Source organism: Mastigoproctus giganteus, chromosome 1 (genome assembly GCF_048544385.1).
Source record: "Mastigoproctus giganteus isolate SK-2022 chromosome 1, ASM4854438v1, whole genome shotgun sequence".
Classification (NCBI taxonomy): domain Eukaryota; kingdom Metazoa; phylum Arthropoda; class Arachnida; order Uropygi; family Thelyphonidae; genus Mastigoproctus; species Mastigoproctus giganteus.
In genome coordinates this window covers 206,030,964-206,047,414 of record NC_143575.1, presented here as the reverse complement: position 1 = coordinate 206,047,414, position 16,451 = coordinate 206,030,964, and the positions used below count along the sequence as shown (strand labels likewise).

The 16,451-nt window shown below is 35.6% G+C and overlaps 1 protein-coding gene across 1 annotated transcript in view; it reads right to left on the bottom strand.

Annotated features, from left to right (window-relative positions):
• Nucleotides 1-16,451, bottom strand: part of Nrx-IV (neurexin-4) — a 405,554-nt gene that overhangs the window by 384,317 nt on the left and 4,786 nt on the right. Inside the window, exon 2 of the mRNA XM_090384064.1 lies at nucleotides 7,709-7,801. Within this exon, the coding sequence (XP_090240190.1) occupies nucleotides 7,709-7,801 (93 nt within the window). The remainder of the gene's footprint in view (nucleotides 1-7,708; nucleotides 7,802-16,451) is intronic.

The window sequence follows — 16,451 nt, the reverse complement described above, 5'->3', positions numbered from 1 at the left end:
CTGCGGCGTCTTAACCACGGACCTTACAGGAGTTAAAGGATCTGGTGGTTATGTGTTGGTACCAGATAGCACAAGGCACATTTAGAAATCTTATAGCATCCATGCCTCACCAGGTATGAGCTGTTTTGGCTCATCTGTGTATATACAGTCAAACTTGGTTATAATGAGCATCAAGGAACCGAGAAAATTTCCTTGTTATAACCATTACTCACTATAATAGTGATGAGTTAAATCTACCTCCTATTTTTTTTTAATTCTCAACTTGATAAAAAGATTCAATATACAAAGGAAATTAGAGAGGAAAAAAAATAATATAAGTATATACCTACATATTATTTGTATTAATATGCTCGTATAAACTACAATACATTTAATATTAAACACAATTTATTTGACAGAAATTTTAAAACCATACACTTAATACTAAACAATTTATTTGTTTGCAATTTTAAAACCATACACTTAATACTAAACACAATTTATTTCTCCGTAATTAAAAACAATACTAATTAATAATAAACAATTTCAATTAGTCTTATTTATGAATCTTAAAACTGATGTTTGTTTTAAAGATTTCACTTTAATATTTATTCGTTTTTGAAACACTGAGGTTGTAACAATTTTCCGATAAACAGTTTCTTTTTTTATCAGTTCCTGTCATATTTGCACATACAAGCACTGTCAAGCAAGTTTTTGATTTTTCCACCAATACATTTTCCCCCTTTGAATTTAAATGTATTGTCAGGTGTCAAATTATTAAAAAAAAGTCCCATTTTGTCAGCAATGTAGATCTTCGTCATTGAAATCTTTCCTGATTTCTGCCCAAACACAGTCAATCCATTCATTTGCCATTATTGGATCTGCAAATCAAGATTCTCTGCTAATTTTTGCATAAACAATGTTATGTCGGTTTTTAAATCAATCCAGCCAACCGTTGTTACATACAAAATTGTTACTTCCAAATTGTTTAGCAAATTTTTCCGCTTGAGCCTTCAAGATCAGACCATCTATTGAAAATCCAGCACTTCTTTGTGTAGTGAACTACTGAAGCAATGCTTCATCGTCATTTGTAACTTTGCACACCCTAACTTTTTTTTTTTCTGTTATGTTCTTTTCCAGTGCCGATATGTAAACATGTTTATTCTTCCACAATATCAATACTGTTGAAGAGGACAAAGAAAACTTTTTACACACTTCAACATTTTTTGCACCATGTTCTAGCTCACGAACAATCTTGACTTTTTTGCAAATTGAGAGAGACTTTCTTTTGTTAGTAAACATGTTTCCGAAGGAAGAGTTCATTTCTAACTGATTTTACTTTAAAATGACAGTAAAGTGATCTGCATACAAACAATTATAGCTTCCAAAATTGATGATTCAGTGAATACAAGATAATCTATAAATAGGGTAATGTGACCATAGAAATTACAAGTGGAACGCTAAGGCACTATTGTATAGTCACGTCCATGTGAAAGGACAAGGTTAGGTCACAAAGAGGCCCCTAATCTGATGCAGGTAATCATAAAAGCTAAGGCGCCCTTTTCATTTTTGCCTATTCCAAGAATTGGGTTTTTTCAAATACCCGAGCAATTAAGAATGTTTCCACGTTTGCAGAGTCACCAAAATTTGTACAGTACTGCAGGCCCCCGTTATAACGCGGTTCGCTATAACGCAGTTCTTATATTATAACCCGTATCTGACTATAACGCTGTCAGAGATCACTATAACGCTCTCTTGCAGATTGCATTTTTGGCATATTTAACGAAATCGTTTCATTTGATGGAGTCGATAGCTTGAAAATGAATAGCAAAACAGCATTAAAACGTTTCCCACGCAGACTTAAGAAATTTTCCCATGCTCAGTGAAATTTTCTCGCATGCTAATTTAATTGCAGTACGTAGTTCCGAGATCAACATTTTAAAAAATGATCAAATATATTGCTTGTAATATTTGCATTATATGCATTTATCCGAAGTCTAGTCATCACTCAGTACAGTATTAGACATTGTGCGTAATGGACAGTTTACTTGAAAATTGTATCGTAATTAATGCAACCAATGCAGTTACATTTTCGAAGAGTTAATAATGGCCGATAAGAATGAAAAAAGCAACGTCTGGGCCCAGTACGAAGACTATAAATGTAAGAAAAATACTGAATTTGAAAATTAAATTAGACGTTTTGAAGCGAATCGATTCCCATCAACAACAAGCGGATGTATGCCATAATTTAGGATTTGCAAGTTTAACTGTAAGAACAATTATAAAAAAATAAAGAATCAATTTTAGCAGCGGGAAAGATAGCTGTTCCACTGCAAGCAACTAGGGCTAGGCCGGCTATTAGGATTGAAATGGAAAAGACTAACTAATTTTATTAAAGATAATGTCCAATGCAGAATTCAGTTAAGTTAAATATTATAAAAAAAAAAAAAAAAAAGAGAGAGAGAGAGAGAGAGAGAGCGAGAGAGAGATTAGCCAATATGATGATCTGAAGAAAACTCACATAAAAAAAAAAAAAAAATGTGGAACCATTTAAAACTGGTAAGGGCTGGTTGAATAGATTTAAAATCTAGGGAGAAGCCGCAAGTGCAGATCAAGGAGCTGAAACTTTCAAAAAAAAGAACTTGTTAAAATTATTGAAGAGGGATATTGTGTGTTATACTTCTCAACAAGTTTATAACATAGATGAAGCAGGACTTTTGTGGAAATTAATGCCTTAAAGAAGTTTCATATTGAAAGAAGCAAAAAACATGCCAGGTTTCAAAGCTGCAAAGAATCGGGTGACTTTATTGTTGGGTGGTAACGCTGCGAGGGATTTAAAATTAATACCCCTTTTAGTTTATTTAGAAGAGGGCCAAAGTTCGACCCAAAATCGACACATTTTTCATGATTAAATTAAATCAATTAAAATCAATTTAGATCAATTAAATTCATGATTGTAATTGGAATTTTAAGTTTAATTTTGATATGTAAATAGTTACCACATAATTGTATACGTGTGTAATGCAGAATATTTTATATGTACAAATATTTGATTATTAAATATTTTGACCGACCTTTGTGCATCTTTTCACTACCATTTATTATTGATTAGGAAATATCCTATGGCACCGACCGCAACTTACAAATACATATGTTACCTTATGGGAATGCAGATTCACTTAACGCTCTGTTTTTCCGGAACAAATTATCAGCATTAAGTGGGGGTCACCTGTACATCCGTGTAGTATGCTCGTTATAAGAGTGAGCGATTGTATGGGAATACAGTAAACCCCCGCTATTCGCGGGGGTTACGTTCCTGAGAAATGTCGCGAATAACGAAAACGCGAATACTGAGTTATGGCTCCCATAGTAATAAAGGGGTTCCGTTCCAAAGTATGAAATATATAAGAAAAACTAGTCTAAAATTTTGTCTATGTATATATTATATGTACCTTCACATTATGACTATGTACATGGTGAAATGCAAGCATATGGCATCGAAATGAAAATAAGAAACAATTTAATATTAAATGTAATATTTATTAGAAATTTCAAACAAATCTTTCAAACCAGCGCCTTTGCTAGCAAAAAAACTTATCCCGCCAGTGCTATCACCAGATTCGCTAAAGTGTTGATAAAGGAGTTTTGCCTTTTCACGAATGATGAGTGAACTTAACGGAATTTTATTTTGAGTTCGGTCTTCTCTCCACAGATTTAAAGCCTTTTCCATTTTTTCTAATTTAACATCACGAGTTACAGAGCAAATTTTTGAAGCAATTAGCGCGCTTTCACGGACACTACGGCGGATTTTTTCTTCCGATTTCTTGATTGATCGTACCGTTGACTCACTGATTTTATAATGTTTTGCCACTGAGGAGACACTTTCACCATTAGAAATTTTGTCTAACAACTCAATTTTATTCGCTAATGTCATCACCTTCTTTGATCTTTTCACATTTCCCTTGTTATTCGTAGCCATATTTTTGTACTGGTTAGAAAGAACTTGTCCACAATAAAGTCACTTTCTTCCGTTAACACGCTCGAAAAAGTCTGTTTTACATTGCAAAACGGTAGATTTGTCATTTTTGTAAGCATATCAATTTATAAATTGATAAATTTATTCAATTTATAAGCATATAAATTAAAAGCAAACGATGAAACCTTCCATGACAAGCGCATAACACATACTGAACAAGGATTAGCGAGAAACATCCACGCTCGCGATTTTGTCACCCCTCTCCCTCCACCCACTGAGCGCTGTTTTGACTGGGAAAGATAATTCTAGCCACGCCCATGTTTTTTTATGGCAGAAAATATTCACGGCGCTTTAAAATTCGCATTTTTTTAGGTTTCATTTTATATTAAATTGGCGATCGCAAAACCGCGAATAGCAGGGGTTACATGTAAATTAAAATCATTATAGGTTTTTTGCTCATTACAGCCATGATCTTGTTATTTCCATGCTTGTAATAACCAAGCTGACTGTGTGTGTGTGTGTGTGTGTGTGTGTGTGTGTGTGTGTGTGTGTGTGTGTGTGTGTGTGTGTGTGTGTATAATCATCAAGAATAATGCAATAGAGAAGTTATATGCTATAGGGGGAAGAAAATTAAGAATTAGATTAGATAAGACTGAATTATAATAACATGAATTATGGATCAGGGTCACTGCTATCGCAAAAGTACCCGACAGCCATAATGTATATATAAAATATTATTAGTATAAAATACAGTAAGTAGATGTTTATGCATAGAAATAAACTAATGAAAATACGGTGTACCCTGGGAACGATATACGTTGTGAATGAAGGGAGGAAGAAAGGAACCGGAAAAAATAATTGTAACGATAGAAAATTAAACCAAATGAATTTTTTGAAGAAATGACCAAAGTGGAGATAGCATTGCAGAGTCTTTCATAATTTTTGTGTCTTCATCAGAGGTCATCCACCAAAATCATGAAAAAGACAGCAACGCTCTTACTTCTGTTTCCGACATGCTCTGTATGTCAAAGTACACATGCGAAAGTCCACGTGGTGATATCAATTTTAAATTTTGAATAAAATTATACTAAATTTGCAATTACATAATGTGTTAATACCTTATTAACACATTATACAATACCTTATTAACACATTATGTAATTGCAAATTTGGTATAATTTTATTCAAATTTTATTCAAAATTTAAAATTGATATCACCACGTGGACTTTCGCACGTGTACTTTGACATACAGAGCATGTCGGAAACAGAAGTAAGAGCATTGCTGTCTTTTTCATGATTTTGGTGGATGACCTCTGATGAAGACACAAAAATTATGAAAGACTCTGCAATGCTATCTCCACCTTGGTCATTTCTTCAAAAAATTCATTTGGTTTAATTTTCTATCGTTACAATTATTTTTTCCGGTTCCTTTCTTCCCCCTTCATTCACAACGTATATCGCTCCCAGGGTACACCGTATTTTCATTAGTTTATTTCTATGCATAAACATCTACTTACTGTATTTTATACTAATAATATTTTACACACACACACACACACACACACACACACACACACACACACACACACACACACACACACACACACACACACACACACACACCAGTAATAATACATTAATTGCACAAGTGACACTCCCAAACTCAAATTTAGCTCAGAGAGGGAACCAGCTATCATATTTGTCAGTTGTAAATTCTTGTAAACAGCAAGTAACATTTTATAAAAGAATGAAATCACACTTAGAATCATATTTAGCGGTTCTTATTGGGAGAGTAGGGCTTTTGTGTTTGACCACTCAGTTATCACAGCCATTAAATTATGCAACATATGATTGTGTGGCTCAGTTGTTCCTTATTTCCTATTTATGCACTATACTATAAATTACATTCCCTATAAAATGGATGTCTCATCTGGAAATGTGGGTTGGTTATAAATTGACAATTTTTAAATTTTATTTTTTTTTAAGTACATGAAGAATTTTTTTTATTTTAAAGTACCTTATTAAAAAAAAAATTATAGTAGCACTGCATTTACCATTTAAAACAGTTAATCCATTTGTCCACAGGCAGTAAAAAAAAAAGTATAATTTCATTTGCTTATATAAAAATGTTTGCTGAATAGGTTATATTTTGGTCATTGTACAACAATACCTCGCTTAGCACGGCTTCAAACAGCATGGGTTTCACTATAACACGGTTTTCAATTAAGTTTAAGTCAAAAATTTACTGTACATATTAAAACACATTCAATAGCCTAGACACTTACTCTACATATATGCTGCATTGTCATAGCCTAGGTACGCATAAATATATGTTACGGTGCCAACTCTATTGTCTCACATGCACATGTGCCAATAGCTCCCCCATTTGGGCAGTCAGTAGCAACATGCAACAGTGTTCAGTATTTTTAATTCCATCCTGACAAGATGATGTGATAGCTTTTCATTTCACAATTTATTTTTTACCCCTCTAAATACAATCGAAATTATATTTGCATCTTGGCTAGAAATCACTGCCACCAACTGGCATTCTGTTTGGAAGCATGTGTTTTGCGCCATTTGGCAAATGATTTTGCTGGTTTTGAATCGCAAATTCAGACAATCACTGAAGACGTGAAGATTGGAAGAGACTTGGGATTCGAAACTTTGGACAATGCCAATGTACGTGACGCACTGACTCACATGACTTAGATGATGCAACTCTCCTTGAAATTGATGAGGAAACTGCATATGAAGAGGAAAACAATTTTGAAGTGGATAACACTGAAGTGGAACCAAAATAATTTTCAACAGAAGAATTGGAGAAAGTTTTTTGGGGGATTGACGTGGCCTGAGAGGTGATTATGAATTGAGATCCGGAGCTTGAACGTAGCATCAAGATACGGGAAATTTTACAAGATGGGATTCGATGCCACAAAGACTTGTATGCCAAGAAAAAGAAGACGACTTCACCAGACTTTATTATTGAAATACTAAATAAACAAAGCTTTTTTTCTCATCTCTCATGTTGTTACCTTTTCATTAATAAAATTTTTGCAATATTTTTTATTTCAAATCCTTTTAATTGGCTATCAAGTGCAAATTGTTTATAGATTTATTATAATTTGTTTATAGACTTTCTCTGGTACGCATTCAATTAAAACCCATTACAATTATACCTCAATCAGCACGGAACAGTTTCGGTACCAATTGTCAGTGCTATGCGGGGTATTGCCGTATATACATTATCATGGTGTTAAATTAGAAAAATTTTATTTTTGCTTATAACACAGACGTTAAAAGTTGTCCCCTGACATCCATGTTATATGGGTGTTCACTGTATATCAACTGGTGTGTAAGTCTAATAATTAAAAAGATGAAGGAAAAAAAAAAAAGAAAAAAAAAAGAGGGGTGGAGAATTGAAGTTGAAGGAAATTTAATTACCCAGTGGCACTCACAAAGATCCATAACATGGAAGATTTCTGAAATTTTAAATAAGAGGTTTTTTTTAAATATTGCAACCACTATGAATAGTCTTTTTTGTGGGCGTGAAGTCAGGTCAGGTTAAAATGATCCCAACACAGGTACTAATTGGTTAAGACAAACGATCATCTAACATGGCAAGCAAAAACTGCAGCATACCAACTCATCTACTATATACACTATATAAATTTTGAATTTATCATTACTGCACAGTTCTAACTAATAAAGGAATAACTAATAGTATAATTTACTATCAAAATAAAAAAGCTTACCATGTAACCTTGCCTTTTCTGCTTCACGGTCTCTTGACATAGATGAGGTAGAGGAAATTCTTGCATCTTTTAACAAAGCATTGTCACAATCATCTAAACCAACAAACATTATTTCAAACTAATTGAACATTGCTTGAAATGCATTTAATAACTGTCCAAATTAAAATATCTTTAGTTCAAATAATATCATCAACATCAGATAAAAAATAAACACAGAAACAGAAACCAGTTACACCTTCCCTGCCATATTATTAATCCATTTTTTTTTCAATGTTTTATTTGCCTGAAGTCTTTTGAAACTTGTAATTGAAAGTTCAACTTCAAAAAAGTTAAATCTATGCTTCAGAGATATCATAAAGCAGTGCACAATCAAATTTAATAACAAAAAATTTATGCAGCAAAGTTTTTTTTTTTTTTTTTTTTTGTGGGAAGGAAGGAAGATACACAGGAGATATAGGTTAACTTACTGAATGTTATTTGACACAAAAGTTCTACAAAAATATTCTAAAAAAACTTGAAATTTTAAGAATCTGAGTAGCTATTCAAAATTTATCACAGTGTTGCTCTGGAGGAGATATGAATCAAAACTGGATGTAAAACCTCCCCAGGGACCAACAAACCACATGCTAAAAATTTGGTGTCAATACAACTTTTCCTTTTTGAGTAATGCCTAAAACATTTCATTTACATACAGTAATCCTTGTCAGCTATGGGAGCTACATTCCTGAAAAGTACTGTGGTTGGCAAACCACAGTTGGAAAGACCAAGGTTCCATATAAAATAAAAGATTAGGGGGAAATAGTAAAAACAGCATTAAATACGTGTATAAAAAACAAATTAAACTTCATTTTTTGTTTATACAATGACAAACTGATTAAAAATAATTACAGGATTGGCAATACAATTAGAAATAATTTAACAAGATGATGGAACAAGATTTACTTATATATCTCAAAAACATAGACTATCCTCCTACTTTGTGCCTTGACTTTTTATGACATCATCTTGGTTGGCTTGAGCATCAGCAGTAGTTTTTTCCTTTAAAAAACTCAATGGATGATTGTGCCATTTTACTTTTCAAACCCCTTTGAACCTCTTTATAGGGCCTCAGTAATTCTTCCAGCCCTCGCTTAAAGTCTAAGCTGCACTCAGTAACTGGATCAACTTCCATAAAATGGCCAGCAAGGTTAAATGCCATCTGTATGCTTTTTGTAAGGTTATTCACAGTAAGAATCCATTTTTCTATGACCTTTGATGGTATTTCTCCACTTGTTCTCAAAACTTGTGTAACTAAGCTCACTCCTGTTCTGTGTCGCCTCTTTTCACTTTCTTATTTCAAAGGTGCATTTCCTTCTACAGTAGACTTTCAGAATAATGGCACCTTAGGGGATTCAAGATGTAGTTATTTCGATTTTTCCATTCATTATCTCGAAAGTTTTATTTTAAAAATATTTAATTCAAAAATAATGAGGCTAAAAAAGATTACAAATGCAATTTTATTAAATGCACATAAAAAACAAACATGTTGACAGTCCAATATTATACTCTGCCATTAATACACTCCTACTTACGTCCGTTCTATTTTTATATCAAGTTTGTCATTAAGCTTTCATTTTCTTAATTATTTTTTTCTTCTCTGTATGAAGTTTATTAACATTAGGAGCCATAGTGAGGGGTTTTTAGTTTAAAATAAATGTAAAACAGTGTATAATCCATGATATCAGTACAGAATTCACTTTAAAAATGGCAAACTTAAACAAATATAGTAATCACATGACTTGCCGTTTTCTTTTTTCGGCACCGATCTCAATGTGCCGTTATTTCAGCAGTCTACTGTACTTGGAAATTTGTTCATATCCAGCCAGTTCCTAAAAATGGTGACAGATTCCTCCCATCACATTGCAATTACTTCTACTATTTCTAAAGTAATGAAAAAATCAATTAACTATCAACCCTTAAACTATCTATAAACCTCCCATGTGATCAACAACCGCCAGTATGGATTCCATCAGTTTCGATCCACTGGTGATATTCTGGCCTATGTTACCCATCTATAGACAAATTCAATGGAAAGGTTTGGTGATACTCAAGCAGTTGGTCTTGAAATTTGAAATGCTTTGGTTGTTTTTGGCAGAAAACGTCTTCTAAATAAGCTTCCATCTTATGGTTTGCCAACTGTTTTTTGTAATTGGGTAACCAGTTTTCTCTCTGACCACTCACTGCAAGTGATGGTAGACGGCTCTATTGTCTTCTAACTTCTCCACTAATGTTGGTGTTCCCCACGGTTCACTTCTTTCTCCCACTCTTTTCCTCTTGTATATTAATATACCTTCCTCTAACTGTAAATGCTATCCAAAATTTTGATGATAGCACATCGCATTCCACCTTCCAGTTTGAGAAACCTTGCCCTGCACAAACAGCTTCAACTTCTTGAATATCCACTACCAATTCCTTAAATGCTGATCTCCAGGTAATTCTCCAGAGTGGCAAAGATCACTTAGTTGATTTCAATCCTTCTAAAACTCAGTCCTGTCTTATATCTCACAAAAAGGATTCTTTTGCCCCTACGCTTATCTTCGATGACACGCCAATCTCTAGGCAAAATCATATCTCTATTGGCGATTACCCTGACTTCTAATATCTCTTGGCATAAGGACATTACAAATATTGCTTCCTCTGCATCTAAAAAACTGAGTTTTTCTATTTCACTCTTGTTGTTACTTTTCTTCCAAACAGCTGTTCACTCTGTACAAATCACAAATCTGCCCTACCATGGAATATTGTTCCCACATCTAGGGCGGTGCCCCCAAAACCTCTCTCAGGCTTCTAGATTCCATTGAATCTAGAAGCCTGAGAGAAGGCAGTAAGGCAGTTAGGCTAATTAATCACTCATCTCTAACAGAGTCTCTCCACTCTGTCTCACAGACGTTCAGTTTCTGTTGAATGCCTTTTACTTCCATAGATACTTCCATGGGCACTATTCTGAATTTGATTCTGTAATTCCTGCTCTCTCATCTAAAGCTGTCTGAACATGTGCCACAACTAGGCAACATCCTTTTGTCCAACTTCAAACTCACAGAACAAACTTTTCTTCTTCTTCATTTATTCATTCAACTTCATTTTCTGTAGCAATCTTCTTTCATACTTATTTCCAGAAAATTTGCAATCTACAGAAGTTTAAGACTAATGTCAACAAATATCTTTTTTCAACTTCTCAACCTCCAATCCATACACGGTACTAAGTACTATAGCAATGTGCTATCATCAGCAAAACTATGGATAGGATTTCCAGTCAATGGAAGAAAGTCATTAATATACAAGAGGAAAAGAGTGGGAGAAAGAACTGAACCTTGGGGGACACTAGCATTAATGGAGATGTCAGAAGACGGAGAGCCATCTACCATCACTCTCAGTGAGCGATCAGAGAGAAAACTGGATAACCAATTACAAAAAACAGTTGACAAACCATAAAATGGAAGCTTGTTTTGAAGACCTTTATGCCAAACACGATCGAAAGCCTTTCAGATGTCAAAAGCAACTGCTGGTGTTTCACTGAACTTTTTCATTGAATTTGTCCATAAATGGGTAACATAAGCCAGAATATCAACCAGTGGATAGACACTGATGGAATCCATACTGGCGATTGTTGATAAGACGGAAGGTTTCTAGGTAGTTTAAGAGTTGGCAGTTAATTGATTTCTCCATTATTTTAGAAAGACTAGAAGTAATTTCAATGGGACGATAATTGGATGGGAGGGATTCGTCACCCTTTTTAGGAACTGGCTGAATATCAACAAATTTCCAAGCAGAAGGAAAAACACCTTTGGAATAAGAAAGGAAAAAAATGCGACAAAGAACAGGAGTAAGTTCAGAGCACAGGTTTTGAGAAATACCAACAGGACCCGGAGCTTTCTTAGCATCAAGATTCGTCAAAATCCTTCTGGCATCCTTTTAAAGGAAGACCACAGTAGGCATTGAATGGAGCGTGTTGGGAATAGTGGGAGGTGTTTTACCAAGATCATTAATACATGAATTGGAAGAAAAAGGGGATGCTAGCAAGTCAGCTTTATCCTTGGATGAAGTGACAACAGAACCATCTGGTTTTGACAGAGGTGGGAGCAGAGATGAGGAAAAGATGCGGCCAATAGCTTTGGCAAGAGACCAGAATGCTCAGCTACCATTAGGGCAAGAAGCAAGTTTTCTGCTCTTAGCCTGTTCAAAATCTAGTTTGGACTGATTAATAACTGCTTTACAACTGTTGCGAGCTTTGGTGTAGGCAGAAAATGAAACTGAAGAATTGGAAACAAGCCAATTACGATATGCAACATTCTTCTCTTGAACAGCCTTAGCACATTTATGGTTTCCAAGGTTTAGATAAAGATTGAGATTTTAAAGTGGAGTGTGGAATAAAGGATTCCATTCCTGCAAGAATAATTTCACTGACACAATCTGAGCAAACGTTGACATCAGAAGTTTTGAAACAGTAATCCGACCAAGGAAAAGAAGAAAAGAAATCTTGTAGGTCATCCCATTTTGCATTCTTGTAATGCCAAACAATATGAAGTTGGAAATAGCCTCAAGATAAAGGCTCCACTGGAGAAGAGACAATCACCAAGTTGTGATCTCAGGTGCCTAAAGCACCACTCACTTTGACCGTGTATTTAGAAGGGTTGTTTGTGAGAAAAAGATCAAGCGTGTTGGCTGTATGGTTAGGACTGTCCAGTATTCTTTTAGGCAAATGAAAAATCTGTGCAAGGTCATTAGTAATTGCAAAAGCCTCAGTATCTTGACCAGCTGGGTCGGTGCAACAGAAAATGGAAGCCAGCTGGAGCTGTGAACATTAAAATCACCTCACTGTTAGGAAAGTTCAAATGGAGAAAGTCAAGTTGCAAAGAGAGGAAGTCAAAGAGCTCCAAATGATTAGTGGAGTGGGAGAATGCTAGAGGCAACAGATGAATTTGACACAATGAGGTAGAGATTTTAAGCCAGAGAAGATCGAAAAGAGGAGATTCCAAATTACCGTCTCTAACGGGGAATATCGGAATGGACATATGCACAAGTATCACCTTTGAGGCGAAAGGAATCATACAGGGAATAATTTTTGGGCAACTGAGATGAGCAGTACTTGAGTCAACCGATAACTGAGATTCTGTCAGAAAAAGTACAAGGGGTTTGGCAGACTGTAAGTGGAAATTGACATCATTGAGATTAGAATTGAGACCACGTATATTTGTGAAGTGAGCTAGGAAGTGTTTGGGAGGTTAAGATCTTTTCACAGATAAGCTTACTCTATTAGTTTGACAATCTGTGGTGTATTCAATAGTAAGAAAAAGTGGGTGGAGGGACATGCTGTATGAAGTAATGAAATGTTTGGATATGGCATATACATGGTAAGAATATACCCATATCCTTGACATAACACGGCCTCGACAATGCCCCCCGCATACATACTACTTGGACTCCCTCCAGTCATTGTCTGGCAGAGTACAGGTAGCAAGTTTATACACTAGCTGATCCAGAAGCCTCCCAGAGAGTTACCAATGCGTTCGGTCTGGTGTACTAACTAGCGGCCAGCCTGCAAATGACATTTTAGAGCTGTGCCCTCATAATGTAAGAAAGATTGGATCTTCGCCATGATGTTCATCATAACCTCAAAAGTCATCAGTCATACTACATAATGGAAGAGATAGGGAAGGGTTAACTGGAACTTAGCTCTGGAGACTAAACATGGGTTTCACCACTTCACTGGCGCCTCCGTAGCCAGGGGGGAAGGAGCAGCAGTGCATAGCACACGCTTCTTGATTAGACTGGGGTTGAGCCCGTCACCACCAAATATGGAGGATGCGGAAAGGTCAGGGAATGACCACCGCATATCCCGGAGCAATATGGCCTTAGTTGCTAATGCGCCTAAAAACCAAATAACAAACAAACATCACCACTTCAGGCCTCCAATAAGCAAAGTGGTGGTATTGCACTGGTTGATGGGAGTCATCTACCACCTAGTATTGCCTGGTAACACAGCGGGGCGGCATTCTTCCATATGGTGTGGGCGGCACACCTCAACCCCCTGCTTACGTTGGTTCACACCTGGGTGGTTACCCACAGTGTACTTATGCATGGAAGTTATACAGGATTACTAACAGTCCCACCATTGTGAAGGTGCAAGCAGAGGATTTGGCTGTCACAGACCATTCGGACTTCACCAAAATTGGGTCCACTTGACTTGAATGTCACCTGAATATCAGTTCCATCAGCGTTTTAGACTACCAGGTAGCAAGTACAGTCGGTCCTCGTATAACACGTGTTTACATTACACGAATTCGATCATACACGATTTATAAATAGGGGAACGTTATCTTATATAACACGAACCGAATTCGCTTATGCACGATTCGCCTTTGTATTTACAAGAAATGGCAGTCGAACGCGGAATCACCCCAACCGAACGCAACACGATAGGAATGAAGAAGATTCTGAAAATGTATTTATGTGTTTTATATCAGTGAAGGGGAAACACATTTCACCATAATAACGTAAAAACCAACACAATTCCAGCTATCGATATAATCGCAAATGCAATTAGATGGAGTTTACTACCAGTTTATAACAGATTCCACTAGCAGAAACAAAACTGGAAATTGTTTTTATTGTTTTATGGTAGTAACCCTAGAAATGTGCTTTAGTAAAATGTGGGGTGTTAATAGTGTATCTCGGCCTTTACGGTGTTGTTTATTCAGTTGCTATACGTGAGCAGCTTTGTTTATGTGTATTAAGCGTGCCTCCTCGTTTTGTAATTGCGCTTTATTCCCTAAAAATTAGTAAAATACTTAAAAGATGTGAAAAGAAAGCGTCCTGGCGAAGACACTGCAGATTCAGAGAGAGAAAAAAAAAAGCAATATCGATAAACAGAGGCGGACTGGGTCAAAAATTCTTACCCGGGAAAATTTATAGTGGCCTCATACTACGGTTTATGGCCAAAATCACACCGGCCTCTGGCCCACCGGGATTTCCCGGGTAAGGCTTATGGCCAGTCCACCTCTGTCAATAGAGAAAAAAATATGAAAATGTGAAACGCTTTGAGCGAAATGAATGACCATGTGATATTGCACGTGCTAGAGACCTAAATGAGGCAACGCCGAGAATTACAAAGAATGCGGAGAAAATAAAAACAACTTTCATAGCGGGAACAACTCAAAGTGTAATTAAAATCCATTAGATTAAGACAAGAATTGGAAGAGATGGAACGGCTGTCATCTGTTTGGATAGAAAATCAAACAAAAAACAAGTTTGCTTACGATAGAAGCAAAAGCATTAGCAATATTTTATTACGTAATAGTCGTAATAAAATACGTAAGCATTTTATTACAACTTACGTATTATAATTTATACTTACGTATTATAAAATACGTAAGTATTTTATTTAATATAATAAATTTTTTACGAATAAAATACGTATTTTATTCGTAAAAAATACTTTTTTAGTATTAAAAAATACTAAAAAATAATAAAAAATAAAAAATATTTATTTATTATATTATAATAAAAAATATATATTATATTTTTTATTACGTATTTTAATCGTTATAAAATATTTACGTATTTTATAACGATTAAAATTACCCGATTATTTATTGTGTTTGGTAATGTTTTGGTTCCAAATGTGTGTTCAATCTTGGGTGGTCGGCACCTAACCCCACTTTTCCCATAGGGCCTGTTGTTTATATTGCACGATTTTGCATTGCACGAGGGTTTCTAGGAACACAACTATCGTGCTATACGAGGACAGACTGTACGGCTTGTCTGCTATATCTGAGACAACCTCAAGGTTGTGGCATGTGTTCGGAAGAGAGAGAGAGAGGAGGAATTATAGTGCCAATTCAGAACAGTGCCCATGAAGTATCTATGGAGCAGAAACAGAATATCTATGACACAGAGTCTGGAGAAACTTTAAGAAATGGATCATAAATTAACCCACCTGCCCTCTTCTGAATAGTCTAGTAGCCCGAGAGGCATTTTGGGTGCACCACCCAAGATGTGGGAACAATATTTCATGGTAGGACGGAGTTCAGATTTGTAGAGTGAGGTTTTAGAAGAAAAGTAAAAGAGAAAAATCAATTTATTATTATTATTAGCCATATGATGCAAGGAAGCCTAAGGCTTATGAAGAACCAGGCAAAAAAAAAATTTCTGAATTACCCAGAGAGAGAGAGAAGTAGACGGGAATCACCAAGAAAGAGAAGAATGATGATATTCCACTCAGGACCCTGGATGTGCCAAGCCCATACTCACCAGATGTGAGCCCCTGGGGGTATAGATGCAGAGAAAGCAATATTTGTGATATGCATATGCCAAACAAGATTAGAAGTCAGGATAATCACTAATAGAGATATCTGATCTTGTCTAGAAATCCGAGTGTCATCAAAGAGTATAAGAACAGCAGACTCCCTTTTTGTGAGATATTACCGAGTTTTGGAAGGATTGAAATTAACTAAGTTATATTTGCCCCATTGGATAATTACCTGGATATCAGAATTTAAGGAAGTGCTAGGAATATTGGAGAAGATGAAGCTGTTTGTGCAGAACAAGGTTTCTCAAATTGTACAGAGGAATGTAACATACTATCATCTGTCATCATTCCACTGGTCGACGTAGCACCTTCAAAACTACGAACAAGATTTCCAGTCAGAAGAAGGTCATTAATATAAAAGAGAAAAGGGCTGGAAAAAGAACTGAACCTTAGGGA